The sequence below is a fragment of the Caloenas nicobarica genome, chromosome 1 (genome assembly GCF_036013445.1).
Source record: "Caloenas nicobarica isolate bCalNic1 chromosome 1, bCalNic1.hap1, whole genome shotgun sequence".
Classification (NCBI taxonomy): domain Eukaryota; kingdom Metazoa; phylum Chordata; class Aves; order Columbiformes; family Columbidae; genus Caloenas; species Caloenas nicobarica.
This window is the reverse complement of record NC_088245.1, coordinates 42,685,211-42,704,560: the sequence shown is the minus strand read 5'-3', so window position 1 is coordinate 42,704,560 and position 19,350 is coordinate 42,685,211. Positions and strand designations below refer to the sequence as shown.

General features: G+C 44.4%; 1 protein-coding gene across 1 annotated transcript in view; it reads right to left on the bottom strand.

Annotated features, from left to right (window-relative positions):
• The window catches only part of GRIN2B (glutamate ionotropic receptor NMDA type subunit 2B), a 173,430-nt gene extending 160,459 nt beyond the window's left edge, over positions 1-12,971 (bottom strand). The window contains exon 1 of the mRNA XM_065640094.1: positions 12,561-12,971. Within this exon, the coding sequence (XP_065496166.1) occupies positions 12,561-12,971 (411 nt within the window). The remainder of the gene's footprint in view (positions 1-12,560) is intronic.
• Positions 12,972-19,350: the final 6,379 nt, after the last annotated feature.

Below are 19,350 nucleotides of genomic sequence, written 5' to 3'. Positions count from 1 at the left end.
GTCCTCTCCAGTGCAGATGCTTCTTGGTGGCCATGCTGGCCCCAAGCTAGGCAGCTGGCAGCCAGTGGAGGCTGCAGGGGGCTCGACCCCTCCTCCCAGGAGCTTTTTTCTCTCCCCACCAGGCCTGAGGTCCGGGCACAAGGCACACTGGCTAAAGGGGGGCACAGCTGAGCAAGCCCCAGGCACCCTTTAAGAGACATGCTGGCCCTTCTCCAGGGGGGAAGCACTGATGCCAGTGTTCCTGTTACCCCCAGGAGCCATTTCTGACTCCTTTTGTGGCTCAGTGCAGAGTGGGGAGGGAATATTTCTGCCTGACCGGAGGGAGAGGCAGTGCTCACAAGGAAAGCATCGCTGCCTGATCCCACTGCCCTGTGCTCTGCCTCAGCCCAGGCCCACTCTCCTCACTCGGTTTCCACCCAGCAGCTTCCTACCCCCATTTCACACCCCATGTCCTGTTTGCTCAGCAGTTCTGCCACTCCCTGCGCTCCAGCTCTTGCTCCCATGGCAAGCTAGGCAGCATCACCTGGGCAGGCACATCTCCTCTTTTCTCTCCACCTTTTCCTATTCCCCATCTCCTGCTTACCCCCTTTTTCCAGACCCCCTCACTCTCTCCTTCTTTCCGAATCTCTTCCAGATGTTCCTTCTCCACACTGGCTCCTCATGCCCCCCACCTCACCCATGCTCCAGCTCAGATCCCCAATGCACAGTGCGTTTCTCCCAGCTGTATCGCACTGGGACCCCACAGAACAGCCCTGGCCCCGGGATGCCCTGCGCAGCCCCCAGGCCTGAGTGCAGTTTTGAAGCACAGCTTGCAAGGACAAGATGTCTATTAGAGATACGTGGCAAACATCTAAAAAGACTCTGCAGTGTATATGTGATTTCTCACACCTACAACAAGGCCAAACTTGGGGCAACCTATGCAGTGGTAGCACAACTTTTCTGGTTAAAAGTCCTCCCCTGCAAGACACCCTCTCCAGGTGTGAGCCCTTGCTCTGAAGATCACCGTGGTCATGCAGAAACTTCAGAGGAAAACATGCCAGCACTTGCAACACAGGTAAATCACATAGCTTCTCGGCCTCATTTTCAGAGAGAGCTAGTTTATTTTCTAAATAAATAGCGAAATAAATCAATCAGCTTGAGGCATACACCTGGCACAGGAAACTTTACTCAAACAGTCATAGTCTGGCAAAGTTACAGCAAACCCCCAAGAGGGCTTTATAATGGGGAATGCTGGGCAAGCTTACAATTGACGGTACTATCAGCCCTGCATACAATAAGCTCTCCTGCATGCTGCAGCTATTCAGCCACCTCTAATGGGGGTTACAGCTTCTCCTCCTGGAGTCCAGATTTTCATACCAAGCATTGTATTTACTTCTGCTAGAAAAACCCATTAATTGCTCCCTAGCAATTAGGTAGCCTTTGCCTTTTGTAGAGCTCAAAGTACTTTAGAAAAACATGGTTATGGTCTTCTTGCAAAGGGCAAATTGCTGGAGGCAGAAGTTGAGCAACTATCTTAAAGTTGTGTTTTATAGCAGAGCTGCAGTGAGGACTCAGGTCTACCAGATCTTCTTGATCCTGCTGGTACCCTTTAGACCATTCCTCCTCACTGTGTGTGCCTGCTTTTTCGGCTTTTATCCTCCCTGCCTTTACATTCTCCATATCCTTCATTCCCTCTTCCCCCCATCCTCTGAAACATACATTTATTTTTATTATAAGGAACCTCAAAGATACACAACTAGAAGCATATGCCAAAGCATAGAGAAAAATTGTCTTGACGGAGTCTTTAGGGTAGTATGTTTTTTTTCAGTCATTCGCAGAACTTACTTAAATCAAGCCCTCTTTTTTTTCCCCCCGCCATGATCCTAGATTCAGGAGAAGTTTTCTTGTCTGTCTTTCATCTTGTTCATCCTCCTTCTCCTCTACTCTAGCTATATAACACACTCTACAGCGCTTAGTTCAGTCCTGCTTGAAAATAGCTGAAGCAACAAGGTTTCCACACTTTTCCTTAAGGAGACAAGAGCACATCCTAATAAAACTCAATGTCGGAACTTTTTTCTTGATATACATATATCATTTAGTATTATCATTTAACATATCATAATATATCATTTAATATGTTTTCTCAAATTTATCCTGTCGCTTCCACTGCCTACTTCTGGCAGCTACACCAAGCATTATTTTCTCTAATCTTATTCTACCTCTGTTCACAGAGTATATAAATCACACCCTGACTCATTGTTCAGCCAATCTACACTATGCACATATAGCTGTTTCAGTCTTTCTTCATGTATCAGTTCCTCCAGACCCTCAACAGTGTCATAGACTACAATTATATCTTTCTCTGTACCCTGTTTTTTTTCCAGCCGGTGTATATGTAATTCCCTTAACTTCCTTCATAATCCATCCCCTCCAAACTTGGTTAATGAGGCAAATAAAAGGCAAAGAGAATAAGAGATTCCCTGGAAATAATTGTTTCTCTTTGTCCCACGGTTACTGGGGAATGACACACGGATCTAAAGCAGCAGCATCGGGCAATTTCACACTCCGTGTTTTCAATTTCATTTTGAGGCCAGTTTAGGGTAAGGACAAATTTGAGTGTAATTAATTTAGATTTTGTGAGACAAGTAACCGCTTGGGGTTGTAATAAAGGACTGCCTGTCCCAGAATGAAGAAACTAATCTCCTTGTCCGGCTGGGGATGGCACAAATTGATTTAGTACTTTTGTGTTGGGCTTTTTGTTTTGAAGAAAGGGGTTACAATAATGATTATAAATAACTATGCGTCAGATCTCATCAAGCTCCCAGATTTTCTTTAGGTAAGTGCTCACAGATTTGGAGATGTACCTAAACATCATCAGTGTGGAAATCAAAGTTAGAAATCTGGCAAGAAAGAACTTTTTCTCAAAAGTCTCATTATTTGCCAGGTCCAAGCTGGGTAGAAATCAACTTTTTCCTCACAGATATTTCAATACTTCTATTTCCAGGTAGACAATGACAAAACCACATTTAAACGTTAGTAAGAAAGGGCTTCTCTTCCCTCAGGTAGGTTGCAGTGGTTGCATTCAGAGCTAGGCAAGGAAAGGTCTTCTGTCACTCCAAAGAAAATATCACTATAACAACAGAAGAAAACTAACTCAGTACTCCTCTAAGAAGAATTCTATGACCCAAAATAAAGCAGCTTATAAATAGCAACAAAAAGCTGATGTAAAGGAACCAGGCTTCAGTTTTGCTTGGTGTTTGTTGTCTGGGACAACTACTGCTGAGGGAAGGCATCTGCACCTCCATGTAGTCATCTTCTCCTTCAGCATCCTACCCTTGCCCCATCACTGCCACTGCCCAAAAGTGCCCCTTGACAGAGTGTGAGCCCCCTTACCAGGGCCCCTCCAGGTTTCCTCCTCCCCAACCCTGTGACACTCAAGCTCAGATAGTACCATTGGGCTTCAGGTGTCCAAGTTTCTACATTTCCAAGGCTTGAGGCAGACATGAAGCGCATCCAGTATAGAAATTATTAGGGGAGGGAAAGTGATGGGAGAATTTCAAGGAAGGTTATGTTCCCATAAGATTTTTTTAAAAGGGGATTTCTTGTTGCATTTAAGTAAAAAAAAAAAAAAAAAAAAAACACCAAACAAACAACAACAAAAAAAACCCTACACCACACAAACACAACACACACACCCCAAAAAAACCACACCTTGTGATTCTTGAAAACAATGCCCCCAAAAAAGTAAAGGCCTGGAAACAGAGTTACTCTCAAGCAAATGGGAGATAAAGCAGAGGATGACACTAAAAACTAAAAAGCAGGCTATTTTAATAGGATATTTAATAAAAGAAACAATGCTATCTTTTTTGGTCTTTTTTATCAAAAAAATATTAATGAGACTACTTGAGCTCTTGTTTAGAAAATGAGAGTTAACATTGAAGGATTTAATGGCCCTGGGGAGAGGCTAAAGCTCTTAAAAGTTCATTTCCAGGTTTCCTAATATTTGAGGGATTTTAAGTGCTGTAATTTATTTGTAAAGTAATAAAATCATTCTGGGGAAATTCTCAGATGTTAATCAAACTCCACAGAAATATGCTACCTATATTCCCTTTCTTTATATGAAAAAATGTAATTTTGTATAGATAGATTAGACACAGATGTAAACATAAATTACAGATCCACCTGGCCTGTTATTACATGTGTATGCTCAAGGGAAAAACAACACCAGCATACAATATTGGCTTTTATTCTCTATATCTCTGTGACCTACCTTTCTTTTGCCTCCCCAACTTTTGCATCAGACTCATAGTTTGAGGACACATGAAATTTAGTTCGTTATTTGTGAGCTACACAGAGCTCTCATTTGGCAGCACAAGGAAACTGAGTACTAAAAGCAAAAGAAGTGTTTTAATCATGTCCTCAATAAAATTATTAAAAGCTTGAAGGGAAACTGCTTTTTTTTTTAATCAAACTTGTCTTTGCTAATCACTAGATTAATCTAAGAAACATTTAAATTATTACTGTCATCAAATGCAGTTTCAGATAAATGAAAATGCTTTGTGAAATTACATGAACTGCATATAATTTCACTTCGGAAGGAAAAAAGGGATGGAAATATTCTAACAACACTGAACCATACTCTTTCAACGTTTGCAGACTTTCCCCCTCTTCTAAGCAACATTTTTAAAAATTTCTTTCACTTCAGTTTGTATAATCTATTCAAAAGGAACTAGTCGTTTGGGGTTTTTTTCCCTGAATTTCCTTCACACAAGTGCTCTAAAAATTTCAGATGTCACCCATAATAGAAATGAAACAAATTTACATCCAAAAAATGAGGTTTGCATTCCCCATGCATCTCTATTATTTAACCTTTGGAAACCTGAGAGTGAAAGTGCTTTCCTTTCAGTTAGAGATGTTCTTCTTTTAGCAGCGCTGTCCCAGCGTCTTTGACTTTGTCCTGGTTTCAGTGTGTATCTAGGTGCTCAGCTTATCCAAGTAGTTTTGGCTTCCCTGTACCTGCAGCATCACTTTGCTGCACTGGGACAAGCAGTCAGTTTTCTTGCCTGGTGTTTTACACCTATTGACCGAGTATGGACTTGCTCTCCACCAAAATACCACAGAATATCATTGCTGCAGCTGCATGTCCAAGGCACGAAGCAATCACAGCAACCTTCAGCACTGAGAGACACTACAGAATCGCAGAATGTTAGGGATTGGAAGGGACCTTAAAAGATCATGTAGTCCAATCCCCCTGCCAGAGCAGGAACACCTAGGTGAGGTTACACAGGAAGGCGTCCAGGCAGGTTTTGAATGTCTCCAGAGAAGGAGACTCCACAACCTCCCTGGGCAGCCTGTTCCAGTGCTCTGTCACCCTCACTGTGAAGAAGTTTCTTCTCAAATTTAAGTGGAACCTCTTGTGTTCCAGCTTGAGCCCATTACCCCTTGTCTTACTGTTGGTTGTCACCAAGAAAAGCCTGGCTCCATCCTCGTGACACCCACCCTTTATATATTTATAAACATTAATGAGGTCACCCAGCTCCCTCAGCCTTTCCTCATAAGGGAGATGCTCCACTCCCTTCAGCATCTTCGCTGCCCTGCGCTTGGCTCTCTCCAGCAGTTCCCTGTCCTTGAACTGAGGGGCCCAGAACTGGACACAATATTCCAGATGAGGTCTCACCAGGGCAGAGTAGAGTGGAAGGAGAACCTCTCTCGACCTACTAACCACCCCCCTTCTACTACACCCCAGGATGCCACTGGCCTTCTTGGCCACAAGGGCACAGTGCTGGCTCATGGTCATCCTGCTGTCCACCAGGACCCCCAGGTCCCTTTCCCCTACACTGCTCTCTAATAGGTCATTCCCCAACCTGTACTGGAACCTGGGGTTGTTCCTGCCCAGATGCAAGACTCTACATTTTCCCTTGTTATATTTCATTAAATTTTTCCCCGCCCAACTCTCCAGCCTGTCCAGATCTCGCTGGATGGCAGCACAGCCTTCTGGCGTGTCAGCCACTCCTCCCAGCTTGGTGTCATCAGCAAACTTGCTGATAGTGCACTCGATTCCCCCATCCAAGTCAGTGATTAATATATTGAATAGTATTGGTCCCAGAACTGACCCTTGAGGCACTCCACTAGATACAGGCCTCCAACCAGACTCTGCGCCATTGACCACAACTCTCTGGCTTCTCTCCTTCAGCCAGTTTGCGGTCCACCTCACTACCCGATCATCCAGTCCACATTTCTTCAGTTTAGTCGTGAGGATGCTGTGGGAGACTGTGTCAAATGCTTTACTATATCTTTACTATATCTTGGAAACCTTGACAGAAAACAAAAAGAAAGGGGATAGGTATTTATGAAGAAGAGCAAGGTAATGGAGGAGCAGCAGAAAAGTCAGCTCTATGCTGTGTTAGAAAATGAAGGAGAATCTAGCCTAGAACAGATTAGGGACTTTACATTTGAGGTTGGCTCCATGCAGCTTTTATACAGATTTTATTATGGGCACAATCCAATTTAATAGATCATTCTTTCCTACCATTTTATTTCCATCAGTATGGCTACCCTGCACGGGCAAGCCCTAGAGAAAATAGCAAGGGACACAGAGATAGAGAAGAATGATTTTCAGATAGGAAAGCATAATAATCATCTTCTTCCAATATTTTTCCTGGGTGCTGCCTGTGCACTGTTGTGTTACTATAAAGCCACACAGGAAAAGAAGCCTTGGTGAAATAATGTGACTTTGGAAAAATAGCAAGGGACAGTTCCACTAAAAATGATGGTCACAAGCTGTGATGCAAGAAAACCCAAGGCATTTTCTACTCTTACCTTTTCTGCCTTCATTATCACCGAGCTGACTTTTTCTGTTATTAAAAATAAATAAAATAGCCTATCATTACAAAACAGACTTGTCAGCCAAATGATGTGGTCATTTTTTAGGCAAGAAGCTAAATCTTTTTCAATATGAAAAGGGTCCTAACTCTGAACAAAAAAAAACAAACAAAAAATCACCCTTCTCTTAAGGTACCTATAAATGGACATCATTATTGTTATTTCCTTTTTTGTGACTGCTCCTTTACCTCCTAGCTCTGAGCAGAAGAGGTTTTAGATAATATTGAAAATATAATGAAGAAAAGCCCGGCCCAGATTTCCAGTCTCAGGTCTGCAAACACAAGATATTGGTTTGTGTGCTTATCTGAACTGAAGCTTGGTTTGCAGACTTGAAGGTTTCCTTCCACCAGTCTCCTAACACAGAGCATCCTCATCCATCAGCTATTTCCACACTGTAATAGGATTGAATTTCTGCTTTCAAAACTACTGGGAGAAAGGAGAAATTATTTTAAACACTGGAATGGGAGCAGATACGCTCACCAGTCATGAGCGCATTGCAGTCCTCTGGACAATACGAACTAATGCTTAAGATCAGGCAATACAAAGCTATAAAAAGAAAGGTCATTGCAGCAAACTGAAGAGACCAGAGAGCCTCCACGAGCAAAGTTCTGGGATCACAAGAACCTAGCATTGGTGGTGGTGCAAGCTTCTCTTCATCTCATCTAATCTAGATTAAATCCAGATCATCAGTCATTCATGCTATCCCCTTTCTCATCAGAGGTCCAGGTGAGATGATGCTATCATCCTAGTCCCTTTTCAAGGTGTCAGCACCAAAACAAGGACCAGGTGCTTCCCTGTAGTGCTGAAACAGTGTGGTCCCTCTTCTACCCTGCCCCAGAGCTGCAGGGCTTGTTCCTCTGAGAGGAGCTAGCGCAGGGGCTATTGGACCTCCTCAGCCACCACTCCCAGGCCACCCGGCCCTGACAGAATGACTGCTGCAGTTTGTGCTGTTTGGTGTCACTGCTGGCACATTTGTCAGAGATTAGAGGGACTGAACTGGCTATGATGAGACCCTCCCTCAGCAAAGTGGTCTCTCCAGAGCTCAAGGGAGGCACATCATGTGTCTGTGCTTCACTGTTTTCCTGGAACTAAACCCAGATTGCAGTGTGCACACAGATCATCTGGTCATTTCCTTCTTTTGCCAAATTAGGCAGAGATTAAATGAAACACTTTCTAACAGCTAAACAGGTGTGATTAGAGACATAAGCACTGAGGACTGAAGCAGCAAAACCATATGCAAATTCCTCTATACTTATTCTTCAGAGGAAAAAGGCAAAACACAGGGAAAACAAGAAGATACAAACATTATCTACAACATATAATTGCATGCAATATTAAAGAGCATGAGTTTGAACAAAACAATCAGGAAATTCAGATGTTACACTTTCAGCAACATACCTCCACCTGCTATGTTACACCTAGGGCAGGATTCACGGCATTTAACTCGAGGCATCACAAGCAGGATACAGCCTTCTTCAGTAATCAGTGGGGAGACACAGGACTATCCCATGAGCATTTCACTGCACCCTGAGGTGGGTGAGGTGAATTGTCCTCAGGTGGTGCCTCCTTCCCCACCAATTGTAATGGTGCCTAGACCTCCAGCTGACAGGCAGCTAACTTCCAGATGCATGTTAACTGAGATGAAGCCAGCCTATGGTGCACGTTATACAATACTTCTGTCTGTATATACAGGAGAAAAGAAAATTCAAGCTTGAAATCCTCTTTTTTTTTTTTCTTTTTTTTTCTTTGCCTGCCCTTTCGTGTCTCAATTTACCAGCTTCACAGTATATCACAAAACCCTTTTTACACACAGACCCAAATTTCAGCCCAGACACACTTATTAAACCCTAATTGAAGGTGAAATAGAATTTCACATGCTACTCCAGGGAAGGTGGTTTGACTGAGGAGGTGGGGGTTTTTTTTTGCATTAACCTCCAGAGAAGAGGGGCTTATCTGTCACACCAAGGAGTTAGCGGTTTGTAGTGTTCTTTAGATTTGCATTGGTGCTACTGATCACAAACGCACAGGGAACACAACAAAGCCTTAAGTGCAGGTCTGAATCTGTGAAATGCTGAGCAAGTTCAATCACAGCTGACTGCTGTGGGCTTTGAGGGGATGCTGCAAGAAGCAATCCATGCTTACAGGATCAAACCCCAGCCACACAACTCATCTGCAAAGAACATGACCAAGAGTCACTAAAAGCAAAGCCTCTGTCAAAGCTCTGTGTGGAAAATAGATTGTTTAAAGACTTACCAGGCTGACTTCAGTGTTTTTAGTAGAATACCACTGTATTTACTCTTACTATATTCAATTCATCAAATAAATATTATCCATTAAAAATTAAGTACCTGTAAATCAGAAGCTGTAAATTGAAAAGGCTGACCTTTACATTTAAAAGAAATCTTGGCCTTTCCTAAAACTGCAGATCTTTGTACATAACCTGCTTCTCCTTCTGCAAAACTAAAAAAAAAAAAAAAAAAAAAAAAAAGGAGTTTAATAAAACAGAGGTCTCCATTCATAAAGCTTCCACCTTGGAGCTCCCTGTGGCCTACCTGCCTGCCTGCCAGAATGCTCTTTAGAAGCAACCCAGTGGGGTACACAGGGCAGTTGCAGGAGATGCTGCCTTCCCAAGGAGAGACTAGAGACAGGTAGAAAGAAAAGCCTTTACAAAGTTCAATAGGCCAAATTTCTCTTTGAATTACAGCGGCGTAAATCTGATCTAATCCTGCCAAAGGCAGTGGGGCTATGCTGGATTTACACTGCAGGAATCCAAAATCAGAATTTGGCCTGCCACGTTCAAAGTCACAAGGACCTTTCCCCAGTGCTTAGGAGGTCTGGCACCAGTAACACTTCAGTTTATTCAAAGAGGATGTAAAATGCCACCAAAAGTGTGAAATGCAGCACACAAGTAACGCTTCAGACCTCTTTTGCACAGACATCGGTAACCACACAACACAGCAGGCAGGAGAGCATCGAAATGCAGCATTGTTGCCTGAGTGCCCTCCAAGACAGAAAAGCTTTGTTTTGGGTGGAATGGGGCAGAATGATGGGAGGGAGGAAGAGAGGGAGGGAGTCCTGTGATTATTTTATTCAGTGGCTACTTTAGCTCAAAGGCTGATACGAGAAAATAATCACAGAATCACAGAATGTTAGGGATTGGAAGGGACCTTAAAAGATCATCCAGTCCAACCCCCCTGCCGGAGCAGGAACACCCAGATGAGGTTACACAGGAAGGCGTCCAGGTGGGTTTTGGATGTCTCCAGAGAAGGAGACTCCACAACCTCCCTGGGCAGCCTGTTCCAGGCTCTGGCACCCTCACTGAGAAGAAGTTTCTTCTCAAAGTGGAACGTCTTGTGTTCCAGCTTGAACCCATTACCCCTTGTCTTACTGTTGGTTGTCACCGAGAAGAGCCTGGCTTCATCCTCGTGACACCCACCCTTAATATATTTATAAACATTAATGAGGTCACCCCTCAGTCTCCTCTTCTCCAAGCTAAAGAGACCCAGCTCCCTCAGATTTTCCTCATAAGGCAGATGCTCCACTCCCTTCAGCATCTTCATGGCTCTGCACTGGACTCTCTCCAGGAGTTCCCTGTCCTTCTTGAACTGAGGGGCCCAGAACTGGACACAATATTCCAGATGAGGTCTCACCAGGGCAGAGTAGAGGGGAAGGAGAACCTCTGTCAACCTACTAACCACCCACCTCCTAATACACCCCAGGATGCCATTGGCCTTCTTGGCCACAAGGGCACAGTGCTGGCTCATGGTCATCCTGCTGTCCACCAGGACCCCCAGCTCCCTTTCCCCTACACTGCTCTCTAATAGGTCATTCCCAAACTTATACTGGAACCTGGGGTTGTTCCTGCCCAGATGTAATACTCTACACTTTCTCTTGTTATATTTATTAATTTTTTCCCTGCCCAACTCTCCAGCCTGTCCAGATCTCACTGGATGGCAGCACAGCCTTCTGGCGTGTCAGCCACTCCTCCCAGCTTGGTGTCATCAGCAAACTTGCTGACAGTGCTCTCTATTCCCTCATCCAAGTCATTGATGAATATATTGAATAATACTGGCCCCAGAACTGACCCTTGAGGCACTCCACTAGATACAGGCCTCCAACCAGACTCTGCCCCATTGACCACGACTCTCTGGCTTCTTTCCTTCAGCTAGTTTGCAGTCCACCTCACTACCCAATCGTCCAGTCCACACTTCTTCAGTTTAGCCGTGAGGATGCTGTGGGAGACTGTGTGAAATGCTTTGCTGAAGTCAAGATAGACCACATCCACCGCTCTGCCATCATCAATCCACCTTGTTATGTCTTCATAAAAGGCTATGAGGTTGGTCAAACACGACTTCCCCTTGGTGAAGCCATGTTGACTGTCCCTGATGACCCTCTTATCCTTGATATGTCTTAAGATGGCACCAAGGATAATGTGTTCCATCACTTTCCCAGGGATGGAGGTGAGGCTGACTGGTCTATAGTTACCCAGATCCTCCTTCTTGCCCTTTTTGAAGACTGGAGTGACATTTGCTTTCCTCCAGTAACAGTGCATATTAACTGTATGTTATTTGGCAACTGAACAGTTGGTCAAAGAGTGAGAAAATAAATTGTGATTAATTTATCCCCATTTACTCACCTACGATAACCTGCACTGGATTATTCCTTTACAAGGTAAATAAAACAGAAAGTGCCTGGATTTCTCAACCCCCTCGATCTCTTTCTGAGAAAAAGCTGCCACAGTGGCCAGCTTAGTTCTGCCCTTTCGTTCAATTAGACCTAATTCTGTCTAGTTAAATGTCTCAGATTCACTTAAGAGCGACCTGTAAAACAAAAAGGCTGCCGGCTTGTGTCTCTGCTTACTTCTTTGCAATGCACAAAGGGTGGTCAAGAGGGTCTTCCCAATAAAGGGGGAAGACTTGTATCAGGTCCAGCTGCACCCCATGGGGGCTCCCCTAAGCTGAGACTTATCAGCTGGCCAAAGGTGCTGCTCTCTCTGCATCATGCCCTGTTCAAAACCAGTAGTGGGAAGGCTTGTTGGTGTAGTAATCCCCTAGAAGACTGGCTAGGGCCTGGGAAAATAATGAAAAATCGGTGATAGGAAGGAACAAAGTAGTGCAGTGGAAAAAAGGAAGACTGAGCTGGACTGGTTCAGACTGGTTAGTTGCTTTAGCTAACACCTATTTAACTTCAGGAGCTAATGAATACTTCTGAGAAAGAATGGCTTTATTAAAGATTCAATTATTTTCCAATTAAGATGTAAGAGCTGTATTAAACATCCATGAAAATACCACAATGTCCTCCAGCTGCATGCAGGAAAAACCCAAGCTAGCATCCTTGGCTCTTCTAAGGTAAAACACAGACAAAAATAAAATCTTTACCAAAAAAGAACATCACAATTGTCAGTGGCTCTTTACCCTTCCTAAGGAAGAACAAAAGAGCTGATTCTTTTGCAGCTTTCTTCTACCTGCTCCTTTCCTTCCTCGGTTTTTCTCTATTGCAGATAATTCCACATGATTAATAGGCTCTTCTCAGTGGTGCTACACACAGTTAGCTCTTTTAATCTCTCTTTGAATCTGAGACTGTCTAATCCCCAAACCTTCGGCCCCGTGAGACTACACCTGAGGATCACAGAATAAGATATTTCTTTCTGTTTTAAGCTTCGATCTGCAAGTATGCAACAGAGGGAAGCTCAAATTTACCTTATCTGCCATGATCATAGAGGAGCCTCCATGGATGCCCAGGATGGGAGTGAGGGTCTGGGCAGAGATGAAGTCCAGGATCTGGGCAATGGCTTCCTGGTCTGTGTCATCAGCAAATACCACCCCTTGAATCTTCCGGTCTGACATGAGGTCACAGATGCGGGTGATGATGCTCTTGGGATCTGTCTCATTCATGGCCACCAGCTCCACCCGAGGCACCACTGAGAGGTGGTGGAAGTCATCTTTCTCGTGGGCATCTTTGATGGCCACTTCGTCTGAGGTCCCCACAAGGATGACCGCAATGCCAATGCTCGGGTGGCTTTTCTGGGCATGGGCCCCGCTCCCCGTTGTCGCGAGGACTGCCAGCACCAGCCAAAACCTTGGAGAGTAGCACTCCACCCTGCGCCTCATCTTCGGCTCTTACACTCCCTGAGTGAGGAAGAAAAAAAAAAGGAAAAGGGGAAAGTAAGAGGAGAGTGATTAATTGACATGTCAGTCGCGCACTCGGCCTTCAAGGCAGATTCATTGATTTTCCTCAGCCACTAGCCCTCCTCCCACCAGTCCTTCTTGCCTGATGCCCAGCCCTTTGGCTACATTCAGGGGCCTGTTAAAGTCAAGGGGGTCAGACCAGACCAACCTCTACTTCAGAGTTTGGAGTCACTTCAGAGAACAGCTGTCAGCAGAAGATGGGATCAAGTCATCTCTCAGGTCCCATGTCATTCTGAGACCCAAGTCAAAAAGAGAGAGAATTGTCTTTTGACGGCTGATCAGCTGTCTTTGTGAAACTAACTGCTTATGTCAAGCCCATGTCTAAGTGCTCACCCTCAACACAAAGTAATTACTGGTGCTTGTGATCAGTTTGACCTTCTGCTGGAGGTATAGGCATGGAGGCTGAAGGGACCAGGCAGATAAAGACTCTCTTTTACTTTCTTAGCACACCTCCTCCAGAGTAAAGTGAGGACAAATGGGCAAGGCCATCGGATGTATGCATATGTATGTATCCATTGCATACAATCTTCTTACCATGAGGACACACACAGCTCCAGTCTGTAGTACAGCCAGCCATATCCCTTTCACACATATAAGGTTCATTTCTTTTTAAAAAGCCAGGAACACAAAATTTCCCAGAGGTCATGGCCAAAACTGGATCAGTGCAGTGTGGGGAAGACATTCCCTCCAAGCCCATCTAACAGCTATTTTTGCCCAGAAGCAGAAAGACCCACAGAGCTTACAAAGGTTCACCCTTGGCTACTACAGCCAGGGATGTTACACCAATCTTTTCCTTGAACATGTCCACTTTATTTTGTAATCATAACAGCAGAAATGGAAAAACCCAATGAGGTCATCTCTCCAGCCCCTGCCTGAGCAGGACTGTTCCCTGCGGAATTGTTCCTAGCTCTTTCTTTATTCAGTCTCCTTTTAATAATAGTTTGTATTTCCACAGCACTTTTCATCCTCAAGTCACCTTACAAACACTTAATGAATAAAACCTTGCAACACCTATGCAGCGTAAATATCAGAACCCACCCTGGTCTGGGCACAAAACCAGCACAGCATCCCCCCGTCCGCCCAACACCCTTGTGGGAGGCACCACTGCTTGGTGTGCCAACCCAGGGCCATGCTGCTGTCCCAAGGAGATGTCAGGCATTTCAAACTACAGAAGACTTTCAGTGCAAAAGGTCCCGCTCAGCTATTCATGTCCATAACTCTGCTCTTCAGCAGCCAGTCACACTCAAAATAAACACCCCAGCCCTGCGCTTCTCTGCACCATCCCTCTGCTCTTGGAAGCCCAGAAACAGAACCCTTCCATACTGTTTGCTACTATACATGCCGTGGCTTTCTGTTCTTTTGATAGAGGCAGCAGGGACAAGGCTGGCAAGACTTTGGGAAAGCTGCAAGTCCATGAAACAGTCCTACCTGGCGCCAGCCACCCGTAGGGAAAAGGTGCAAGAGAGGCTATATTGCCCGACCCAGGAGCTCAATACCTGCTCCCTCATTGTCATGCTAAGCAGAGACAATGCATTCTGCATTTATATTACCGGATAAATAAGAGATAATAACGTAGATAATAAATATGCACCGGAGGAACCAAATCCATTTAGGAGGCTGAAAGGGACTGCGGGTGTGAAGTGCCAATCGATTCTAAACTCTCTGACGGATCCACTTTCTGAGAGATGTTCACAAGGAGAACCAAGAGACTCTGAGAGTTTGGCAAAATGAGCAGCTAACTTCATTCCAGCACAACTGTTATCCTCCAATTACGAGTCACTAAATTAAATTCCTTCACAGTGAAAAGCAGTCCCCACTCTTGCAATGCTTTATTAACTTTAATGCACTCTATACGCTCCCTGTCTCTCACTCTCTTGCTCACTCACTTTAATGCTATATTTGTTCTCTTTAAAATATGTCTCCTGCGATCCCCCTGCATAGTCTCACACAGTATATTACGCTTGGTTAGGCAATGGCTAGCTGTGATGCCCAGGGAGTACAGAGTAGGTTTTTCTCAGCTCCTCTCGCACCAGGAATGGTTTACAGGGCCTTCCAAGCCAGGGCTTGGATAGCAGCAATGCAGGAGCTATGCAGGTGATCATGGCAGCTGTCTGCCTTCACACCCAAACACATACTTCTCCCACTAGGAAAAATGCCAGCCAAGAAACACATTCCCTTCTCTTCGCCCGCATCAAAACCAATAAATATCTAGCGTCTACCTCCAATCTGCAGAAAAGAGCCCAGATCCTGAAGAGCACATACATGGCAATCTGTTGGGTGTCTAGCTCATGGGATGTGCCCCCCAGGCAGATTTTCCACTCAACACAAGATGATAGAGTTCCCAGCACAAAGTCAGATCCTCAGGCTTGGGCCAGATATGCAGGGAGCAGCCAGGGCTAAGAAGAGGGCGAAGAGGAGGGCATCAGTGCTTCCACAGCCAGCCTGGCATCTCCTCAGCCGTAAGTCCTCTCCGGATCAGGCAGGGCAATGCTTAGGTAGCCTGTGTTGTATCACTGAAGACAGTTCTCCCTCTATCTCTCGCTCACACGTAACACTTCTGTCATGCTCACCATGTGCCACTACAAGTCCCATTTGAATGTGTGGTGGTAGAGAAAAGACATGGGTGAACAAGCACAGACTTATTAATAGAATAAGGTGACCCCAGAACTATTGTGAAAATATGGGTTTGCATATGAAGCAGCAAGTTTTATCCATTAATTTCTACACTGTTCAAATGCAAAAGTTTGAGGCACCCAATCAAGAAGCAATGGAGGCAGCATGTGGACCTCCTCCTGAGTGGTGGTCTGGTTTCCAGTGGAGAAGAGAAATGGAAATACTCACACATGGAAAAATTCACAAGCACCTGACAAGACCGCAGTTGTAAAACAGGGCATTTGTCCCTAGTTGTTTCAAGTAACTTTAATATAGCTAGAGTCTGCTTTTGCCAGTCCAGAATGATTTTAAAAACATGCCAGTGTATTTCATTACAAAGCATTTTACATGAGCAGGTTATTCCCTTGATGGTGACATGGGGCACCACAGTTTTTGGAGTCTTTTCTGTGATTTTGCCACTCCAAGAAAATTTAGCAAATCCCAAACTCCAGTCTAATAAGTAAAATCCTTTACACATTACTCCACAATATTATATCATCCCTTACACCCTGGAAAATAATAGATGAAAAGGCCATTAGAGAAAGTGGTTTTACAGACACACCTATATTTAGGTATAAATGTGTCTGTAAAACCATTATAGCTCTAAAATCTCATTTTACTTACCAATAAAACATATCCACCACAGTAGAGGAATGCAGCATCTACTTAGTGCTGCAGAGCAATGTTACGCAATCATTGTTTAAATGAGAAGGGAAAGTTAACTTCTCCAGTTGAAAATGCAAGAGGAATGTAGACAGTCAGACAGTAATTATTCAGATTGGAATTTGGCCAGGACCAAAGGTTAGACTGCTTAAAAATATCATGAGAACCTTATTTGACATCACATTTTTATGTGGATCAGATCTAAGATAAGTATTAATAGAAAATTATTAGGCTGCACAGGCAAAATACAGCTCAGCATTTAGAGATATTTCTGGCTGATATTTCAAAATACAGGAAGTACACAAATAGGTCACTGTGCATTCAACCAGGCTAACTGTAAATAAAGTACTACTCAGGCAGTGCACAGCAAAGCTATGCAATCTTCAGGTCAGATAAAGAAACTGAGGCAGAACATGGGCTGGTCCCAGGAGTTTGGGGGCAGTTGTGTCCTGTGCCGATGCTGGTACCTCCTTCTGCTGCAGTTGTGCCAGCTGGGAGGTTTTGCACAGCAGCCTCTTGGGAGGGTATTTGCACGCCCCCAAAACCTTATCTCCAAACTCAAGAAAGCAAGAGGAAAGGAAGTCCTGTAATACTGCAGTCCTGGGCAAAAAGCTATCTTCCAGGCAGTGTTGCTAATTAGGAAGACGACGATGCTTGTGGCGGGGGGCTGAAAAGTGTGCCACCAGCAAAGGGAACTTAGCAGGGACATTGGCTCCATCCTGGAGGAAGAAGAGCATCACCTACACCCAGCCTTCCCCTCCTGTACTTCCCTGGAAGGCCATGGAGAAGTTCATATCCTAGTGCTTTCTGGGCTCTGCTCACTGGGAGCTCTGGTTAGGTCCCAGCACCAGTTAGAGGACTTCAAGCCACAGAATCCAAATTCAACAGCTAATTTTGCATCTGTGCCAACTGCAATGCTAATTCCCAGTGCTACTCTCATCCCTGATCACTAGCCCAATTCCAGGACTCACCACCACCCCCAGTCCCACCACTACCTATAGGGAGATGTCCTGCCAGTCCCAGCGTTAGCCATTAGTGTTACCAGACCCTTTGGTATTTGCTCATCTTTGACAGCATCTTACTTTACACTGCCTTCATTTCTCAGGCAGTTTGAGCAGTATCAGGCAATGAATCAAAAGGCAATCCTTGTGTTTCAGGCCCTAGTTTGGGGTAGGAAGAAATCTGTCTTGCCTGCGAGATACTCTACACAAAGCTAGAAGATGCTTTGTGCCTGGTATCCAACACACCACTAGTGAATAGCAAGTGCACTAGAAGAAGCTTTAGGGAAGTTAACATTGCACTAGGTGTGCTACTGAGTTGTCTGGAAAGGAAATACCTGTATGTCCAGACCAAGAAGAACACTATTTCTGTGTTTACCAACTGCAATAGACTGGAGCATATTTAATCATTTTGTCCACTACCTGCTTTACAGGTAAACTGCAGGAGCTAAGAAGACCCATGTGAAGAAGGGGGCAGGACAGATTGCAACCTCAAACTGTCACTCCTAAGACCTAGGGCTTAAAGTTATAAATCACACCATAATTTATACCCAAGTTTCTCCAACTCCTTGATTTTTGGCAACCCAGTTTCAGCTTAGGACAGCCTCCCATTCTCATGGGTACTGCCATCTCCCTGGTCCAGACATGCTGCATATTGTACACCTCTGACGAAGCATTCCCTATATTCTAACACTGCTTTACCATTGTCCTACCACACCTTCCGCCCAGGCTATTTGTACACTGACAACTCTTGCACTGCTGTTCCCCGTATTACTGCTTACCAGGTAGGTGACATAAGTGCCCATAAATCTTCTTTTGGCTCACAGCCCTGTTGTTCCAGGAATTTTGTAAACAGAGACAAAGAAGAGAAGGATAGATCTGGGGCACGATGGATGTGTCTCAGAAGCGCCTGCACACTTCAGGTGCTGCTAAACAGAATGAACGATGCTGCAAGAGAATCTCCTTACATTCAGAGTAAGAAGATGGCAGAGACTAAAGACAATGGAAAGTGCCACACACAGTGATGAATGCAAGAACAATCCAGCACCTGGACCAAAATGGTTCATTATGGCGAGTCCAAGAAAACACCTCCCAAAGGGCATTTCAGTAGTTTCAGATGAAAAGTGGTGCAGTTTATTTTAACTAGCTTTGAACATCACTTATATTCTCATTCTGATATGCGAATGTCCCTATGACAGTGCTAGAAACATTCCTCCAAAGCCTTTTGGCCAGATCTTCTTTCTGCTCTTCACAACTACTCCCTCTCCAACACGTACCTTCATCCATGCCTGCAACGTCCCACAGATCCATTTCTATCTAACTTACAAAATGCTGCTTCTTTTCCCTTATTTCTTCCAAGTCAGCCTTTTTATTTTGGGGAATGCATCACATGCCCCCAGCCAAAGTCTTCAAAGCCCTTGGAGCTCTCTCATTACCTCGCTGTTAGTTTTTCTTCCATGGACACTGGGTGGAAAGCAGGACATATGTTTACTTCTATTCCGTATTTGTTTTCTTTCAAGCTGTTCTTTCTTTATTAAACCAGATACAAACTTCTCCCTGATCCTGATTTAGGCAGTGTCAGATTAATCCCATATATCACATATTCGTTCCTCCCCATCTCCAAAGGCTAGTTTGCCTCTATCCAACAAGTGTATCCAAGAATAAGGTAAAAAAGAGCTTCCTCTTTTTCTGCCCCACACAAAGGAGAAGAGCAATTCTCTCCCTATACCCAAGGCAGTACAAAGAACACTTTGATCATCAATTAGACCCATATCATTCCCAACAGATGAAGAACTATATCTCATTATTGTAAGCTTGCCCAAGGGTAAGTTCCCAGTGTCCTTCCCACTTCCTCCCACCCACATATTTTACATATCATGGGTGATAGCTGACACAGCCACAGCCTGCGAGCTTCTGTTGAGACCAACACCAAGTGATTCATAGAAATTACAAATTAAAATCCTCTGCTTAATAATCTTGTTCTTCCC